General features: G+C 32.2%; 1 protein-coding gene across 3 annotated transcripts; it reads left to right on the top strand.

The window, feature by feature from the left end:
- The first annotated feature begins 120 nt into the window (after nucleotides 1-120).
- Nucleotides 121-5,498, top strand: LOC109812547 (Pentatricopeptide repeat (PPR) superfamily protein). Of its 3 annotated transcripts, none has more exons than XM_083060004.1 (3): nucleotides 121-2,666; nucleotides 4,430-4,495; nucleotides 4,832-5,498. In XM_083060004.1, exon 1 carries the CDS (start codon nucleotides 310-312, stop codon nucleotides 2,551-2,553), a length of 2,244 nt encoding a protein of 747 aa, XP_082916130.1. In that variant the 5' UTR covers nucleotides 121-309; the 3' UTR covers nucleotides 2,554-2,666; nucleotides 4,430-4,495; nucleotides 4,832-5,498. The 3 variants fall into 3 exon arrangements, with proteins under 3 accessions (XP_082916130.1, XP_029129554.2, XP_082916129.1); XM_029273721.2 differs by having other exon boundaries at nucleotides 4,427-4,495; XM_083060003.1 differs by having other exon boundaries at nucleotides 121-4,495.
- The last annotated feature ends 11,798 nt before the right edge of the window (nucleotides 5,499-17,296 follow it).

The following is a 17,296-nucleotide window of genomic DNA, read 5'->3' as shown; positions in this document are numbered from 1 at the left end:
ATTAGACTTGAAAAACAATATTTTATTTTTTAAAAGGATATTTCTCTGGTGATGACCTTATATTTCATACTGGTAAGATAGTTAAAAAAAATGAAATGTGAATTTCCAGTGAATTTGAATTTCCTCCAATCCCCATGTGGCCATGTCCATCAGAAGAATGAAAATTGCGAAGAGAAGGAGTAGTGTTCCTGTTCCATGAGAGAGAGAAGCGCTTCTGAGTTCTGAAGTCATGGAATTTGAATTAAATTAAAGGAGATATTGAGTTGCAGTGCAAAACCCTAAAGCAGTGGAGTGAGTAGTGAGGAAAAAATGAGGGAAGAAGAAGTGGTGGAAAGCGTAACGTCAATTCTGGAGAAAGGAGGAGTTGAATCAGAGAAGCTGGAAGCGTTGATCCCACACCTCACACTCCCTCTCACCCTCTCCATCCTCTCCCGGAACCCCCTCCGCTCCCACCCCGCCGCCCTCCTCTCCTTCTTCCGCCGCCTCCCCCCTCTCCTCCGCTCCGACCCCCACCCTCTCCTCGCCCTCCTCCCCCCCCTCCTCTCCCGCCGCAAGTTCTCCGACGCCAAGTCCCTCCTCCTCTCCTTCATCTCCTCCGACCGCCGCCACTCCCTCCACTCCCTCCTCCTCCGCCTCCCTCCCTCCAAACCCCTCCTCGACACCGCCCTCGCCGCCTACGTCCAGGCCCGCCACCCCCACCTCGCCCTCCAACTCTTCCACAAAATGAAACGCCACCGTTTCGCCCCCAACCTCCTCACCTGCAACACCCTCCTCAACGCCCTCGTCCACTCCTCCTCCTCCTCCTCCATCACCCTCGCCTCCCACCTCTTCCACGACGCCCTCTCCCTCGGCGTCAAACCCAACACCAACACCTTCAACATCCTTATCTACGGTCACTGCTCCGGCAACAACTTCCACCACGCCCGAACCCTCATCCACAAGATGTCCCATTTCTCATGTTCCCCTGATAACATCACCTACAACACCCTTCTCGACGCCATGTGCAAGAAGGGCCACTTGTCTCAGGTGCGGGAACTGCTTCAGGAAATGAAGGGCACCGGCTTGTCCCCCAATCGGAACACTTACAACATCTTGGTTCATGGCTATTGCAGGTTGAAGTGGCTCAAGGAAGCTGCTCAGGTTATTGATTTGATGACCAAGGATGGCATGTTGCCTGATATTTGGACTTATAACACCATGCTCAGAGGCTTCTGCGACGAGGGGAAGATCGAGGACGCTCTTAGGCTTAGAGATGAGATGGAGAGTTTCAAGCTGACCCCGGATGTTGTTACTTATAATACTTTGATTCATGGGTGTTTTGTGTTCCGGGGGAGTGACGAGGGGTTTAAGTTGGTTGAGGAGATGAAGGTGAGGGGAGTTGAGATGAATGTTGTCACTCACAATATAATGGTCAAGTGGTTTTGTAAGGAAGGGAGGATCGATGAGGCCAGTGGTGCTGTCGCGAGGATGGTCGAGAGTGGAGTTTCTCCGGACCGTTTTACTTATAATACTATGATCAATGCTTATTGTAAAACAGGGAGGCTGGGGGAGGCCTATAGGATGATGGATGAGATGACAAGGAAGGGATTCAAACCGGATGTTTTTACTCTTAACATTGTATTGCACACTTTGTGCATGGAGAAGAAGCCTGAAGTGGCATATGATTTGACTGTGAAGGCGGGCAAGCGGGGTTATATTCTTGACGAGGTAACCTATGGAACTCTGATCATGGGGTACTTTAAGTGTGAGCAAGGAGACAGAGCTTTGAAGCTTTGGGATGAGATGAGGGAGAAAGGGATTGCTCCTAGTGTTGTTACTTATAACACTCTAATTAGAGGGTTATGCCTGTCTGGAAAAACTGACCAATCAGTGGATAAACTTAATGAGCTTTTGGAGAAGGGTTTGGTCCCTGATGGGGCTACTTGTAACATAATTATTCACGGTTACTGCTGGGAGGGGATGGTAGATAAAGCATTTGAGTTTCATAACAAAATGGTGGGGAACTCATTCAAACCAGATATCTTTACCTGCAACATTCTTCTTCGAGGACTCTGCAGAGAGGGCATGCTGGAGAAAGCTTTTAAACTCTTTGAAACATGGGTCTCTAAAGGGAATCCCATTGATGTAGTTACATACAACACATTGATATCATCTCTTTGCAAAGAAGGGAGACTCGAGGAAGCATTTAATCTTATGACTGAAATGGAGGGGAAAAAATTGGAGCCTGACCAGTATACTTATAATGCCATTGTTAATGCGCTTACTCATGCCGGTAGGACTGACGAAGTAGAGAAATTTACATCGAAACTTTTAGAGACTGGGCAAGATGTGAAAACCCATGGCACTTCCCAAGAGCATGATGTTTCGGGTGATAATACAAACTCAGAGCAAATAAGTGGTTTGTGTACTCGGGGGAAGTACAAGGAGGCAATGAAACTATTTCTGGAGTCAGAGCAGAAGGGAGTTAGTTTAAATAAATATGCATATATCAAGCTAATGGATGGGTTTTTGAAGAGGCGGAAAAGCATATCAAAAGTTGCCCAACCAAATTGAAGCAATAAATTAGCTATGACACTTGGTATTTATTTTGGCATTCCGATTCGGGATGCTCATAATGCTGAAACATGTTATAGAGGTGCCGTTATGATGGAATTTAATGATTTCGTGTAAGCTTCCATCTTCGAATTTTTATTATTTAGCCTGCTAACATATTTTATGTCTTTTTTGCCAACCTGCTCATGTATCTATGAATTTTTGTATCGAGACCTGTAGTAAGGGGTGAGTATGTGAAAGGCAGAGTGAATTAAATTCTTAGCAAGGGTGTAAATATGAGAGGGCAATCAGGTTGAGTCATAAGGGAGGTATGTATTTTGTAAGTAGAGGGTGTGAGAGAAGGCTTCCAATTTGTTCTTCCGTCATGCATTTATTTTATTTTGTTGGTTCCGAGAATTAGCTAATCAATACAAGGAATTTCTTGTGAGTTAAAAGTGTGGAATTATATATTGGTGGAGATTCTAATTGTCATAGCATATTTCACATCAATGCCCTCCCTTTGAATTTGTTCTTCATCTCGTGTTGATTTAGTTCCTGGTTTTATTTGTGCTAGTACTACCAGTAAGACTTCAGTGCTCATGCTAAACTATAATACACTGTGTGCAAACCTATGGCGGATAAAATATTGTTGCATTATGTTATAATGTAATTTCTCACATTTGTAATTTGTAAATATCATTTGACTCCATTTTGGCAGCAATCTAGTGTTTATAGTGGTGACATTCCATTTCTTTCTTTACAGTCCTGTGATATGGACTTATTGATTTTGGTTCTTAATCTGTGAGAAATATGATGCTTACAATTAGTATTTTTTATTATATTTATTATTTGATGCAGGACATGTGAGAATGAAATAAAAAAAGTTTCTAAAATCCCAAATATTTATATAATTTTTAGGTCAAATCTGTAAATGGTGTTTGATTGATCCATGTAGTCAACCCAACCTAGTGGGATTAGTTGTAGTTGTTTCTGTAGTTGTTGGAGTTATCGAGAACCAAGTCCTAATTATGATGCTTACATGTGAATCCATATAAGTTCTTCTAAACGCTCCTGCACTCGGATCCGATCTATCATCTATGTAATTACATGAAATGATTTCCTGTTAGATTCACTCAGTTTTTTATGCTTTCATATTAGTACTTCATTTCCAACTCTAGTTTCCTGTTAGTCAGCAACCAACAAGGTGCATGTGAAACACTTTTTTTTGGGTGCCTGATTGCAGTTGTTTGAAATGGTTTAACATATGGTTTTCTTTGAACTGCTGCTCGGTATATCAAGCAGTTTTTTTATTTTTTTGTTCGTTGGTCATTGACAATTTTTCTGGGTTATTAGTTTAAGTTTTAACTTGTGGTATTTAGTCAATAATTTGACCCATATTAAATTCACCTGCTCTTGATTGTGTCACAGTTTCAGTTTGCCTGATCATGTTGGCGGTTGGCCCAATGTTTCTAAATATGAATTTCCTCAGGGATTAAAATGGTCTTGTCTTTTGTCTTCCTTTTATTGTAGCCTAGACTTCTTTCTTTGAAACATGGACTGGTTGAACAGCATGCCTGTGCGTGCCTGTCTATCTCTGTATGTCTTGTCTCTTCCGGGATTGTAATCCTTAGTTTTGTTGAATCAAGGGATGCTTAATGCTCGGGTCTTCATCTATGGTCATCTACCTAAATGGAAATTAACCGAAAATGGGTTTTAGGAAGTAATATTTAAGAGAAAATTTTCAGCTTTTTTCATTGTTTAGCCAACATACTTTATGCGGTATTTGCCTGCCTTGTTCATGTCTTTTTAGGAATTTTTAGATAGGACTGTGGTTGAAGTTTAAAAGAACTTATCCATGTCTTTATGCGATATGGTTATGCTTTATAATTTGCAGCAGCAGGAAATTGCTTTAATAGAACGATTCTCAAGCTGCATTGGATGATCAGTGAACTCTTAATAATAGGTTGGTCTCAATTCACTATATTATTGATATCAAAAGTTATAATTGTAAACAGCCATTTTGTTTAACTTATGCATATCGGAAGGTCACTGTTTCTTATGATTATAAATATGATGTTTCTTATTAAATTTCACACCCTGATTTCTCTGTTAACAATTAACTATCCAAGTAAACTTATAATCATGATCAGTAATATTTTCAGCCACTATAGACAAGGTTGGAGGATTTTTTTGATATTTTCTGCTGATGTTTTGAACATTTTGGATAAACATTATTTTTATGTTGAAATGCATCCTGTTGATAGGTTAACATGCTCATTTGGATATCAAAATTTCACAGGTTTTTCCTGCGATGTATGGTGAAACAAGTTTGGGTGAGTTTGATCTTGGGTAAACTTGACTGATGATTGATAAAAGGGCAGTTCATGAAACTGTCCTTATTGACAAACAACTAATCATTTGAAGACTCCGTGTGTCGCTGATTCATGATCTGACTATCCAAGTGATAATGATCACGTTAATTGTTACAGCATGAAATCGATCTAACAATGACCAGGATAATAAATGTATGCTACAAGAGGATTCTGATAGGAGAAAGGGGACCCTGGAGGCTGGAGTGATGTAAATTTTGTTGTTATTGTAATAACAGTCTTGGTTGTAAGTTGCAACAAGTTAGCAATGGGGTCAAAAAGATATTTGAATGTAAAAGACATGCAAGTTTTGTTATTTTTCTACGTGCAGGCAATGCTGTATTGCACCTTTAAAGGCCTAGACTTCAATTTGATCCAGGCTAACGCGGTTAGTTGTCAATTTTTCTGTAAGCTTTGGATGGTGTAATTCATTCGTTATCAATTTAAGACGGTGTCGGCATATGAACAGAACGGAATGGGACAACCTGTTCAGTTTAGATCTTTTGGGTTTTTCCTTTTTAGTGGAACTCAAATGTACCAAGTTTGTAATCTTTTGCCTGGTTTTTTTTAATTCGATTTTGACATGTTTATCAAACAGTATTTAAGCATGAGACATCCAATGATGGTTGCATTGGATTCGTATCGCAAGTTCTTGTTTGAGCTCTAAACAATTCATCACGTTTTGACTGTTGTACCAATATTAAATTAAACTGAATTTGGAGTTTAATTTTGAAACAATGTATAAAATTATATTGACAATTAGTAATCATTTCAAACGTAATTAATAAAATAATTAGTATGACAGGTAATACTATGAAAATCTTTTAAACTGTCTGTTTAAACAATTATGCTTATATTATGCCATAATTGTTTTATGAAATGTGATTGCTTTATTCTGTTTATAACTCTGGCTGTGTCAAGTTCTGCGATTGAAAGAAAATTTGGTTGATTTCGATGCAAAGTCTATATTCGGCTTGTTCACTCAAAAATTTCGGAGTAAGTGCTCTCATCGTGATTGCTATTTATAATCACAATCTAATGGATTTTTTTTCCTTGGGTAATGTCTTAGAAAAGCCCAATTGATTTTTTATTTCATAAAAGAAATGGTTTTAGGCTCAATTCCGTAATAGTAGGCACATGGCATATGGACTAGCACAAACGGGACTATAAGTAAGAATGGATTATCATGTTCTAAACAATTTCATCCAGGGTAAATAGTCCCAAAAGAACCACAAAAATGATCACTAGTACTAGATTCCCAGGTAAAACCAATTTTTTCCCCTGCAAAATTAATCTAAATGTGAATGTACCAGAATACTTAGAACATGAGAAGGTTTAAAAAATGTATGTAGAACAATATCTTAAACTCAGCAAAACTAAATATAAAATGATGTGTATATTATTATTTTCTGTTCAACTTCGCCTTTTAACCGTTGAGCTCTGTTGTTGGTTGGCTTTGGTTCCCAATAATTGTTTTGTAGGCTAGTAGAAATTTTGATTCCTTGGGAATTTTTGAGGTACAAAGAGATAAGGCTGGAGTCTTACCAGTTTAGTGCTTTATGGAGCAAAGAATTATTGTCAATCATTCTTCCCTTCTAGAAAAGTTGCATGTTATTGTGAAATGTAGCTATATAAGGTAAAAGTGGTAGCTACCATGTTAGGTTAGGATTAATGTTGAAAAAAAAAAATAATTCTAAGTTCTTTCTAGAAGCTATCAGAGAAAAGTTGTTACTTCTCTAAAATAAACGTAATCAAACACGCAAATTGACCATTGAATCCACTATACAATTGCTTACTCATAATAATCGGTTTCTTTGTGGCTGAATAGCATGAGATCATATCAGGCCTGGTTAAAATTGGGCCAAGACTCCCAAATTGGCATAGAGATGTATGTTACAGTTCTTCAAAGCAAAAACTATTAAATAGACACAAAAAAGGGAAAATCTTTTACATTTTACCATTCCAATATTTACATTTGGGAAAGCAGACAATATGAAATTTGTTTTTATATTGCCTACCTATGCTTACCACAGAATAGAACAGTGAATAATCAACAAGAACTTTTAAAAAAAATGATATTCAAACAATGGATCAGAAGAATCTTTATTCTTTTTCTGTTCTTTATATATAAAGTTTCCCCTCATTTATGCCAAGAATACTTCATTTGGAATCTTAACTCTCCTCTCGCTTTCCCTTTATGTAGTCAAGTGTTTTTATTTGATGTGACAAAATTAGTTAAGAGCATCATCCATGAGGTACTCTTTTTTTTGGCGCTTCCTACATTATAGAAGTTAAAGTCCATTGCCATCCGAAAGCTAGACTTTGTTAATTTTTCTACTTATTTAATTGTTTGTCTTAATGATTTTCATTACAGAGAAAAGTTGGATTAGTTTGGGCCTTTGATGAGGCATGGCAACCTTTAATAGGAAAAAAGTGGCGAAATTTTATGTACGATGCTTTTTTGGGGGCTCAAATTACTATTATCAGATTCCCGTGGAATATAATTTTTGGACCCAGTAATCAGACACAAATCTTGAATCATTTAGCATTTGCAGGCAATCACAAACCCAGAATATTGGGCTTTCTGGCTTGCAAATTTATAAACTTTAACCTCTTTTTAAAACCTTCAATGATTTAGGTTCACTTCCTTTGTAAGAAAGGGAAAAAGGCACTTAATGTCGGTAATCATTTATATACTTGTGGTTGAAATTACTCATTTCTCTCTCTGTGCTCCCTCTCTTGTTTATGATCATATAAACCATAAGACACTTCGATTATTCGTACCACACTATCCTTTTTCTTTCTCGATGTGTACGTATACATAGGCACACCACAGACTCTAAAGTTTAAGCAAAACTGATGCAGGAATTCATTCTTCACATTGCACATTATCTCAAGAAATTTGCCTCATGTAAACTAAATAATATGTACCATGCTTTGGTTTATCAAATTAGTATAGTAGCCTGTGACAGAAAAAAAATTGAGACACGATCTTAGACTGACAGTGAATGAATGGTATAATCTACTCAGAAAACCAGAATAGAATTATGAATCATAGAAATGTAAACTATTCTTCAACGAGGGTAAAAGAATTTACGGTATTTGGTTATTAGTGTGATTATGATTCTTGACATGATAAGTACCAGCTAAGAAAGTTGATCAGATGGAATATAATTCGAGAAGTAAAGGTAAATTAAGGAACGCTTTAAGTGACATAACACAATAGTTTGAATTTATGTAGCCACAAATTCTTTGGTTGTTGTTGTCATTCTAAACTTTCCACCATGTTTTCTGAGCCTAAGTATGCAGTGAAATGAATGATTAACATGGCTTTTTTTCTTTGTGTCTTCTTTAGAATTGTTTAATTACCTACACAATGAATGACATTATGTTTTAGATTCTGCCTTGTGTCCCACCTAAGCTTTAATGGTAAGATATTTTGATCTTATCATTTTTCATGTGGACAGGGAGAGGAGAGGTTGTCAATCAGAACAATATGCACTAAACCAAGAGAATCTAGAGTTTGTCAAACTGGGGACACCTACCCTTTGTTTTAGTTGCCAAATTACTCCCACTTGGAAACCCTTTCTCAGAAAGCTTCTAAATAATTTTAAAGTTTGCATCACTGTCTCCAATATGCTCTAACATTAAGGCCTACCTTTCATCCCACATCCAAATTCATTTCCTTTGCTTGGAACTGCACTAATATTCCCTCAGCATTCTTTTTAATTTTAACAACCATTTTGAGGTACAATGTCTTATTGTTTGACCTGGTGCTGAAAGCATCACAAGCCAATCATTTTTCTACTTTAAGCAAGATAACCTTTACTAGTAGTACTGCATTAAAGCCGTGGCACCACGATCATGAAAATACCAAAACAATAATGATTCATGTGAGTAGAAATAATGAAAAAATGTGGTTGATCTCAATGACTGTTATAAAGCTGCAATGTTATGGTCACATGCTGCTATTTAAATCCCTTTATATTGCATCCTTTTTCCTTTTAAATGATAAAAAGGTCGAATTTTGTGCTTGGCACAATAGCAGAAACATCCAGTATGAAAGCAGATAGAGATAATGGCAATACGGATGTCATCCTCACAACTTTGCAGTTGGTTCGTTGAAATGGGGCATGACTATATATACAAGTGCTATCCCAGGGGCGGATCTTAATGGTGACAGGGGGGAGCCACGGCTCCCCCAAACTTTTCTAAATTATATATATATATATATATTAATATTATATTTATATATTATTATATCATTAGTTATAATAAAAATAAAAAAAATTAAGTTAAAAAAGAGAAATTCTATTATTTTTTTAACTAATAAAAAAAGGCTTAAATATGTTTTTAGTCCTTTAAATTTAAGACAAATTTGTTTTTGGTCTCTCAAATTTAAAACTGCTATTTTTACTCCTTATAATTTTCAAAAATCTTGTTTTAGTCTTTTAGGTCACCAATAACATATTTGAAAGTGACTAATTAAGACAGCTATACAATATTAATCAAATTAATGTAATATTTTCACTAATAAAAATGTCAATAGGTAGATTTTAAGCAATAATGTTTGATAAATTTCTTAACAAAATTTGAATATAAGGTTTAAAATAAGATTTTTTAAAATTACAGGACTAAAAACAACAATTTTAAATTTGAGGGACCAAAAACAAATTTATCCTAAATTTGAGGGGCTAAAAATATATTTAAACCAATAAAAAAATTAATTTATAATTTTATATATAAAAAAAAATCATCTGGCATCCCTAAAACTTTTTTTCAAGTTCCGCCACTGTGCTATCCAACCATATTTTGACTCATGCAGCTTAGTTCTTGGCATTCACATATTGAGTTTAATTTCTAGTGTAAAAAATTTACACCGTCAACCAATAAAAAATCACAGAAATTTTTAAGATAGTTTTAGTTTAAGTTACAAAAACTTACTGTAGATAGTGATATGTGATTGAATAACACTGTAAAATAAACTACAAGTTACCTTACTTATATCTCTACTTTTCTGACATATGCTAGAAAATTTGTGAAATTGAAAATTAACTAAATCACTTTAGGAGATTCTATTATTATCACATGTGGGAACAGGATATGGAAAAGATATTTGAGAGTTGCATGTGAGTGTATCGACCATTGCTAGTAGTTGAAATTGTGTGCTTTGCTTGAGAAACCTGCAGCTGCACACTGATTTATCTATTTTTAATTGTTGTTTCATTTTTTGATTAGTTACTATAAATTTAACCCGGTTTTCTCTACAAACTTGAGTTTCTAAAGAAGAAGTAGATCTAGTTGGAAATGGTCTTTGTAAGTTAATTATTTTTTTAGGCATATAAAGCTCTTTCCAATCAGTGATTTTCCCTCTAATTCGGGCACTGTATCTGGACTAATTTGATTCAACTTTACGCCAAACTTTACAACCATACCCTTCATTTCGAAAATCTTTAATTTGTTGCTACTTAATTTTGGCTTTTCTTGCTTAAAGGTTGTGTACCATATTTTTCATATTCAGAAATAATAGCAGAGGTAACAGTAACACTAGCTAAAAGTAAAAAATAAAATAAAATAAAATAAAATAGAAACCGTGTCATTGTAAGTCAAGAAATAAGTCCAACTAAGCAACGACGCGTGGACCTTTTTTTTTTTGTTAAACCCACAAATATTGGAAGCCAGTTTTCTTGCAATACTTCCATGGTGCCATATTCTTCAACAAGGATGGACACATTGTTTCTTCTAAAGGTGACTAATTCAGTTATGGTTCCACCAATAGTGGGAGAACACTTAAGTCATGTGCTGCTAACTATTCTTGTTAATTAAATGCGCGTTTGAACTTAGCTTATGCTTCAATAATTATATACTAATTCTTATTTCATTGGTACCAAGGCTAGCTTGACATTGAGGAATGTTGGTTTGTCTAACTTTTGTTAATGTTATATTTAGTCATCAACGCATGCTGCACATGATGTTGAAACAAATGCTGAGGACTGTGGTGTGGTTTTCATCTATTAATTGTAGACACCTTCTGCTTAAAAAGTAATCTGTTCTAGAACATTTTTTTTATGTTTTCTATTTTCTTAATACTATTTAGGTATTAAAGTAGAAACTAGCATGCGATATTTGACATTGTGGCATGTAGTTTTTCTAACTAGGCAGTAGGCACGACTAATTAAGAGGTATAACTTTTTTTCCTGAGTACTGACAAAATTAGCCATCTCCTAATAAATTTGAGAACATTTTATTTCTTCCTATAAAAATATAAACTGAGTTGTTACTTCTTTTGACAAGAGAAGATTAAACTTAAGTATTCATACATTTATTTTAATTCTTCACTAGGTTCAACTTAACAGTTTGGCTTTTACTCAAAAATAGACATGGTAGATTAATATTTATAGGTGATTTTCAAAGCTTAATTAATTAGTGCATTTATATGTTTCCATAAGGTCAGCAATGATGATTTTGTATATATGGAATGTCGGTTGAAAACGAAAGAGTTTTCAACAAATTGAATTAGTTCGGATGCTTATAATAATTATGAAGTGACTTACTATGGGCTATATGATGTTATTAATTAGTCTTTGCACTTATGTCATAATAATCTAGCTAGAAGGAAATTTTCTTATGAAGAACATTATTACATAAGAATATTATTTCACCTTTGAATGTAGAATTACTCCTTTTAACACTATTCTTTAATGATTATATATATATATATATATATATATATATATATATATATATATATATATATATATATATATATATATATATATATATATATATATATATATGTGTGTGTACGTGTGTATGTGAGACTATGTTAAGTTCTAGTGTATACAAAAATTCTACAATTTCATGTAGAGGTTAGTAATATATTAAAATTTTTAATTTTATTTTTCTCAAATAATTTTTGGCTTCAACATATTTATTACGAGTAAAATGTGTTTTTATGTCTCTTAGTTTTGTTTTTTTTTTTGTTCTACAATTTAAAATCGGTGATCTTGATCACTGTATTTTTTTTTTTTATAAATTATGTCTCTCTTTATGAAACTCAATATATTAGGGTGAGAGACAAAATTCACCAACTATAAAAAAAATAAAAATAAAAATAAATAAAAAACTTATATTATTCTTATGTGTGTACAATTTATATTTTGTCTCTCTCTCTCTATATATATATATATATATATATATATATATATATATATATATATATATATATATATATATCAATTCAATGAAGTAGTAAATATACTAATTATAAAAATTTTAAAGTTATACTATAAAGTTATTAAATGTCCAATAGTTTTTTTTTCTACTTGATAAAACAATAAGTATATACTTTTTTTTAATATTGACAAAAGCACATCTACCAACTTGATTGAAAATTAGTTTTCTTTAATTAAGATCTTGACTAAATTAAAGTTATTTCTTTTAACGTTTTTTATTTTATCAAATCTAATATTCAAACTCAAAAAGTTATTTATTAAATGAAAAAGACAAAATTAATTGAATGCATCTAACTAATTTTTATTATATTTATTCATTATTTTCAAGCAAATTAATTTTTATTTTATAAAATTATTTTCATATATAAAACGATTCCTTTGTAAAAAAAAAATAATAGATGATATTTGTTGATTATTTTAAATTATTTATCTATTTTTTTTTATGTTTTTTTATATTTATTTATTAAATATTTTAGAACAATTTTGTTTGAGTTGATCCACAAATGTGGTAGTATATTAAATATTTCGTTATAAATTAATATTTAAAATTAATGAATATAAATAAATAATTTTTATATATTAAACATGAATAAATATGTTATGTGAAAATGTTTTTAGAGAATTTTCTTTAAGGAGAATGTTGTAGAAACGTTTTTAACTTTCTAACTAATTTTGTTTTTATTTATCATATTATTTATGAATTAAATTTTAATTTTTAAAATAATTATCAATAAATAAAAATAATCTTTTTTTACAAAATAAATTATTTCTCATAAATATAAAGTATGATTTATATGTTCAACAATATCTCTATTTATATAAATTTTAAATATAATTTATATATTCAATAAAAAATTAATTTATATATATATAATTTATCGTAAATTTTAGTTTTTAAATATGTGGAAATACTAGTAGTGATAAGTTAATAAAGACATAAAGTAACTTTATGTCAAAATAAATTGTAGATGTTAACAGGTAGTTCTCTCTCTCTTTAACTCTCTCACACACATGAAAATATCAGTATTCAGTAGCATCATTTATCATTTTAATAAAATCTGATGTGGGCTCTACTAATAGAAAATGGGCCTTAATTGTTTAATGGGTTTCGTCTGCGATCTTATCTAATAACTTAAAAAATATCAGAAGGTATTAAGACATTAACATCTTATATATACATCCTCAAAGAAAAAAGAAAAGAAAAACTTATATACACTGATATGCTATGTTAATAATTGTCTTAAAAGGATCAGTCTTAAGGAGTATTTAATATATTGTTGTTTTCTTAATCAATATTTTCATTATAATCTTAAGAAATTAATTAATGATAATAACAATAGTCAACGTTGGTGACTTGAAGCCCCGCGTGGTTGTTTGTCATTTTGGAGTTTTGGTAATCTTTCAGACTTAGTTGACTCTTTTTTCTTTTTTTTTTACATGGAACCAAAATATTTTATTTTTTCAATAAAATAAAATTAAACTAATAATAGAAACTAACAATGATGACGCTTAAAATGCTTTACTTGCTTTTTGTTCAATTTCAATTTTTTTATGAACCTTATGTAGTGTCTGAGTAACAGGAGACATTTTAAAGTGACAGTAATATAAATTTATTAGCCTTAATCAATATTCTAATGAAGTTAGTTAGGATGGTGATGAGGCCCCAGCTTCAATGTGCACAACTTTCTTGCACTTCATTTCAAATTATTTGAACTTTAGAAGGGCTTAAGGTCCACACGGGGAGGACCTCCTCTTCACTTATTTTGTTCATTCTTTTATCCATAACAATGCCTTAGTTATTGTTGTAACTTGGGATATAATTATAATTACAAACAGCTTTAGCAGTTACTACTTCATTCATAGAGACCTCGACACAAAAAATATAATTACACATAAAAGATGGCACATGCATTAACATCATTCTCGACCATTTTTCTAATCATTTCAACTTGAGTGGACTCATTTCTTAATAATTGGTATTAAAACATGTTTGATTAAGATGTCAACAGTTTGATCGGTTTGATGTATTTTTTTTTTTTTTTTCTGGGCATGAAGTAATTATTGGCAGCACTTTACACAAGACAATTCACCCACATTTCGAAAACCATCTTATAATTAAAAAAACAGAAGGTAAAAGAATCGTATGAATTAAACAACCGGTTAAACATTGAATCGAATAAACATCCACATTGCCACTTGGGAAAATTATTATAATAAAAAAAAAAAAATCAACATGGATATACGTACATGTAAACACGATCCCTATTTCAACTGAAAATCAAGAAGATAGAAACAAACAATTTGAAGGTCAAATGGGCCAATAAAAGAGGTTTGTGAAGAGTAGAGACTACGTTGGGGGAGAACTAAATTAAAGGCTTGAAGTATGGAAAGATTTCATGATGAAGCCTAAAGACAAAAATGAGTGTGGAAGAAGGAGATAAATACCCGCTAATCCTCAACTACCTCACCACAAACCCATGTTACAACCCAAGTATTTTTCCAACTTGAGGAAAAAATTAAATAAAGTAACATACGAGCTTGGCGTGGGAACAATAGAAAAAGGATAATGTGCTTTTTTCTGATGTCGCAATCCTTAATTTGGACTTTTATAATTCGAATCACGAATTTTATTTTTCTTGCATTTTTATTTCCCCGAAAGGGTTTTTAATTTTCTCAGAAAATTGAGTGTTTGTACCTCAAATGGCCCTACCTCTTGTACTCTATTATTTAATAAGGCACTAGCTAGGGTCTTAGGCGTGAGTCACTTTCAATGCATTGCCACGTAGGCTAGTAGTTAAGCGTGGTGGTTGCTAAAGAATATTAATGTCTCTTATGTGGTAGCATATGCAACTGTAGTCATATTACGTGGTAAATAGGCATCCAATGTGTTAGGTATTTTATGTTAAGGTAGAAGTTTGAACGAATACTTCTATATAGTGAATATTTGGGTTTAGTGGATTGAGTGCGGCTCCACTTCTATCATCTTTGTTTGGGAAATGTGAATCAGTCTGTGGATAAGCTAAAAATATTCTTTCTATTTTTGTTTTTCTTCCAATATTGAAGAGATTTAGTGAAAGACAACTAAGTTGGTTAAATTATTTTATCTTTGGGTCAAAACTAAATCAAACAAACACAATTCTGGTCATTTTTAATTAGTTTGGATATTAATTATAGTGAATCCTCTTTTTTACAACATTGTTTTAGCTAAGATGAATGGTTATCTAAACCAATCAACCAAAATCCTTCTATATATTTGTTTTATATGTACATGTAAAATAAAATAGCATTTGGTTAAAAAACATGGTTATATATATATATATATTTTCAAACTATTTAAATTTAAATTCAATTTCAAATTTTTAAAAATAATAATAAAATATACATATCAAATCGAAACTAAACCAATTTTAATTTAGTTAGTTTGGTTTAATTCAATTCAAATTCAATCAAGTCAATCAACTATTTTTTATTGATTTGAATTTTTTATTTCCTAAAATCAAAACAAACTTACCTATCTATACTCCTATTGTTTGATTTTTGTTTTTTGTTTTGGATGACCTATTGCATAGTTTATTTTAATTAGATCAACTCATGGGTCATTAATAAATTAATGAAGAACTTGGAGTATAAATGAGTGGGCAAGATAAGTCTTAACTTTAATTGGTTTTAACTTTTTTTTAATTTAAAACCTAAATTTAATTAAGAACGATCACACTTTTTTTTTTACCAAATTTCATAATTATTTTTAACGTAATCGAGAATAAAATTGGCCAAATTTTTTTGATGTATTGAAACAGAATCATCATAGATCAATGGAAGAAAACAATCTAGTTTAATTATTGGCACATTTAGTTGCTAGCTTTCAATTTCTTTCTATTCTCCTTCCCTTCTTTTCCATTCTTGAACCCTCAATGAGATCTCGTAATTACAATTTTGTCGAGGGATTTTCCCTAAACTTTAGTAAATATTATGTTTTAGAAGTGGAATATAAGATAATTAAGTCTACGATCATAATTTATATTTTTAACTAATTTTTTAAAATTTGTCTTTGAAAAGAATTTTAAGGATATCTCAATTCATATATAAAATGTAAAATTTTATTTTAATCCTTTAAAAACTATTAACGCGAGTCCATTATTATTAATGTCCTCAATATTTAATGTGTGTGTGTGTTTTGGGGGAGGAAAAATGGAGAAATGAGGGATGTCTTGTTGTAGTTTTAAATAATAAAAATAAAAATAATAGAAATTAATGATAAAATAATAGTGTGCTATTATAATTTTATAATAGTGGGTTGTGATACACAACAACGTGTTTCACCAATTAAATTTTTTACAGATAATTTATATATAAAAAAAATTAGGTTATGCTTGAAAATGCAGTTGACCTCGATCGTAATTTCTAAAGAAAATGAACAAACCTCATACCACGTATTAAAAAAGGGAAAGAAAAAAAAAAGGTATATATTGAGCACATGACATGCTGACTTGTTAGACAATGTACATTGTCTTGGGACATAGCACTATCAGAGCATTCAGCAGCACGGTTACACGTCCCCCACTTCTTTTTCCAACTTTTCAAAGTAAGAACACCATATTTTAGTTGAGTTTCATGAATACATTATAAAACATTTAACACTCTCAAATAATTAAAGATCAATTTTGTCAGTGTAAAACTTTTAAACTACTGTCAATTAATGATAACATAATTTTAAGATAATTATTACAGAAATTAAAAAACATATTATATGTGATTGAATGATTGATACTGCTTTTTTCCTTCTTCTTTTTTCCGAATTATTTGATAATGTTCACATGTGGTAGTTCCTTTCAAAGGACAGTACTCCTAACCGTAATACAGGACAACTACTTTCCCAAGTCCCAACATATATTGGATACCTTATTTTGTAAGCATCGTTCGTCCCCAAAATAGTGGGTGTAGCTATTCTATCTGTATCGTAACAGTGACATGCAAGAACGGATTCTATGCACATGAAATTGGATACCATATGAAGGGGACCAAAACAACTGTTACACCATCAGGATTCTTCAACATACGTTACTGTTGTGGTAAATGAAGACCAAACCGCTCATTTTGAACCATGGGTATGATATGAAAGCTACTCTCTGATTATCCGTTAACAAGTTTAGGGGTTGGGGA

Source organism: Cajanus cajan, chromosome 7, assembly GCF_000230855.2.
Source record: "Cajanus cajan strain Asha chromosome 7, NIPB_CcT2T_4, whole genome shotgun sequence".
Taxonomy (NCBI): domain Eukaryota; kingdom Viridiplantae; phylum Streptophyta; class Magnoliopsida; order Fabales; family Fabaceae; genus Cajanus; species Cajanus cajan.
This window is presented reverse-complemented; position numbering and strand designations above follow the sequence as displayed.

Bases quoted from the DNA above. Each gene is read 5' to 3' on its own strand.
- LOC109812547 (XM_083060004.1), top strand. From the start codon at position 310: ATGAGGGAAGAAGAAGTGGTGGAAAGCGTAACGTCAATTCTGGAGAAA.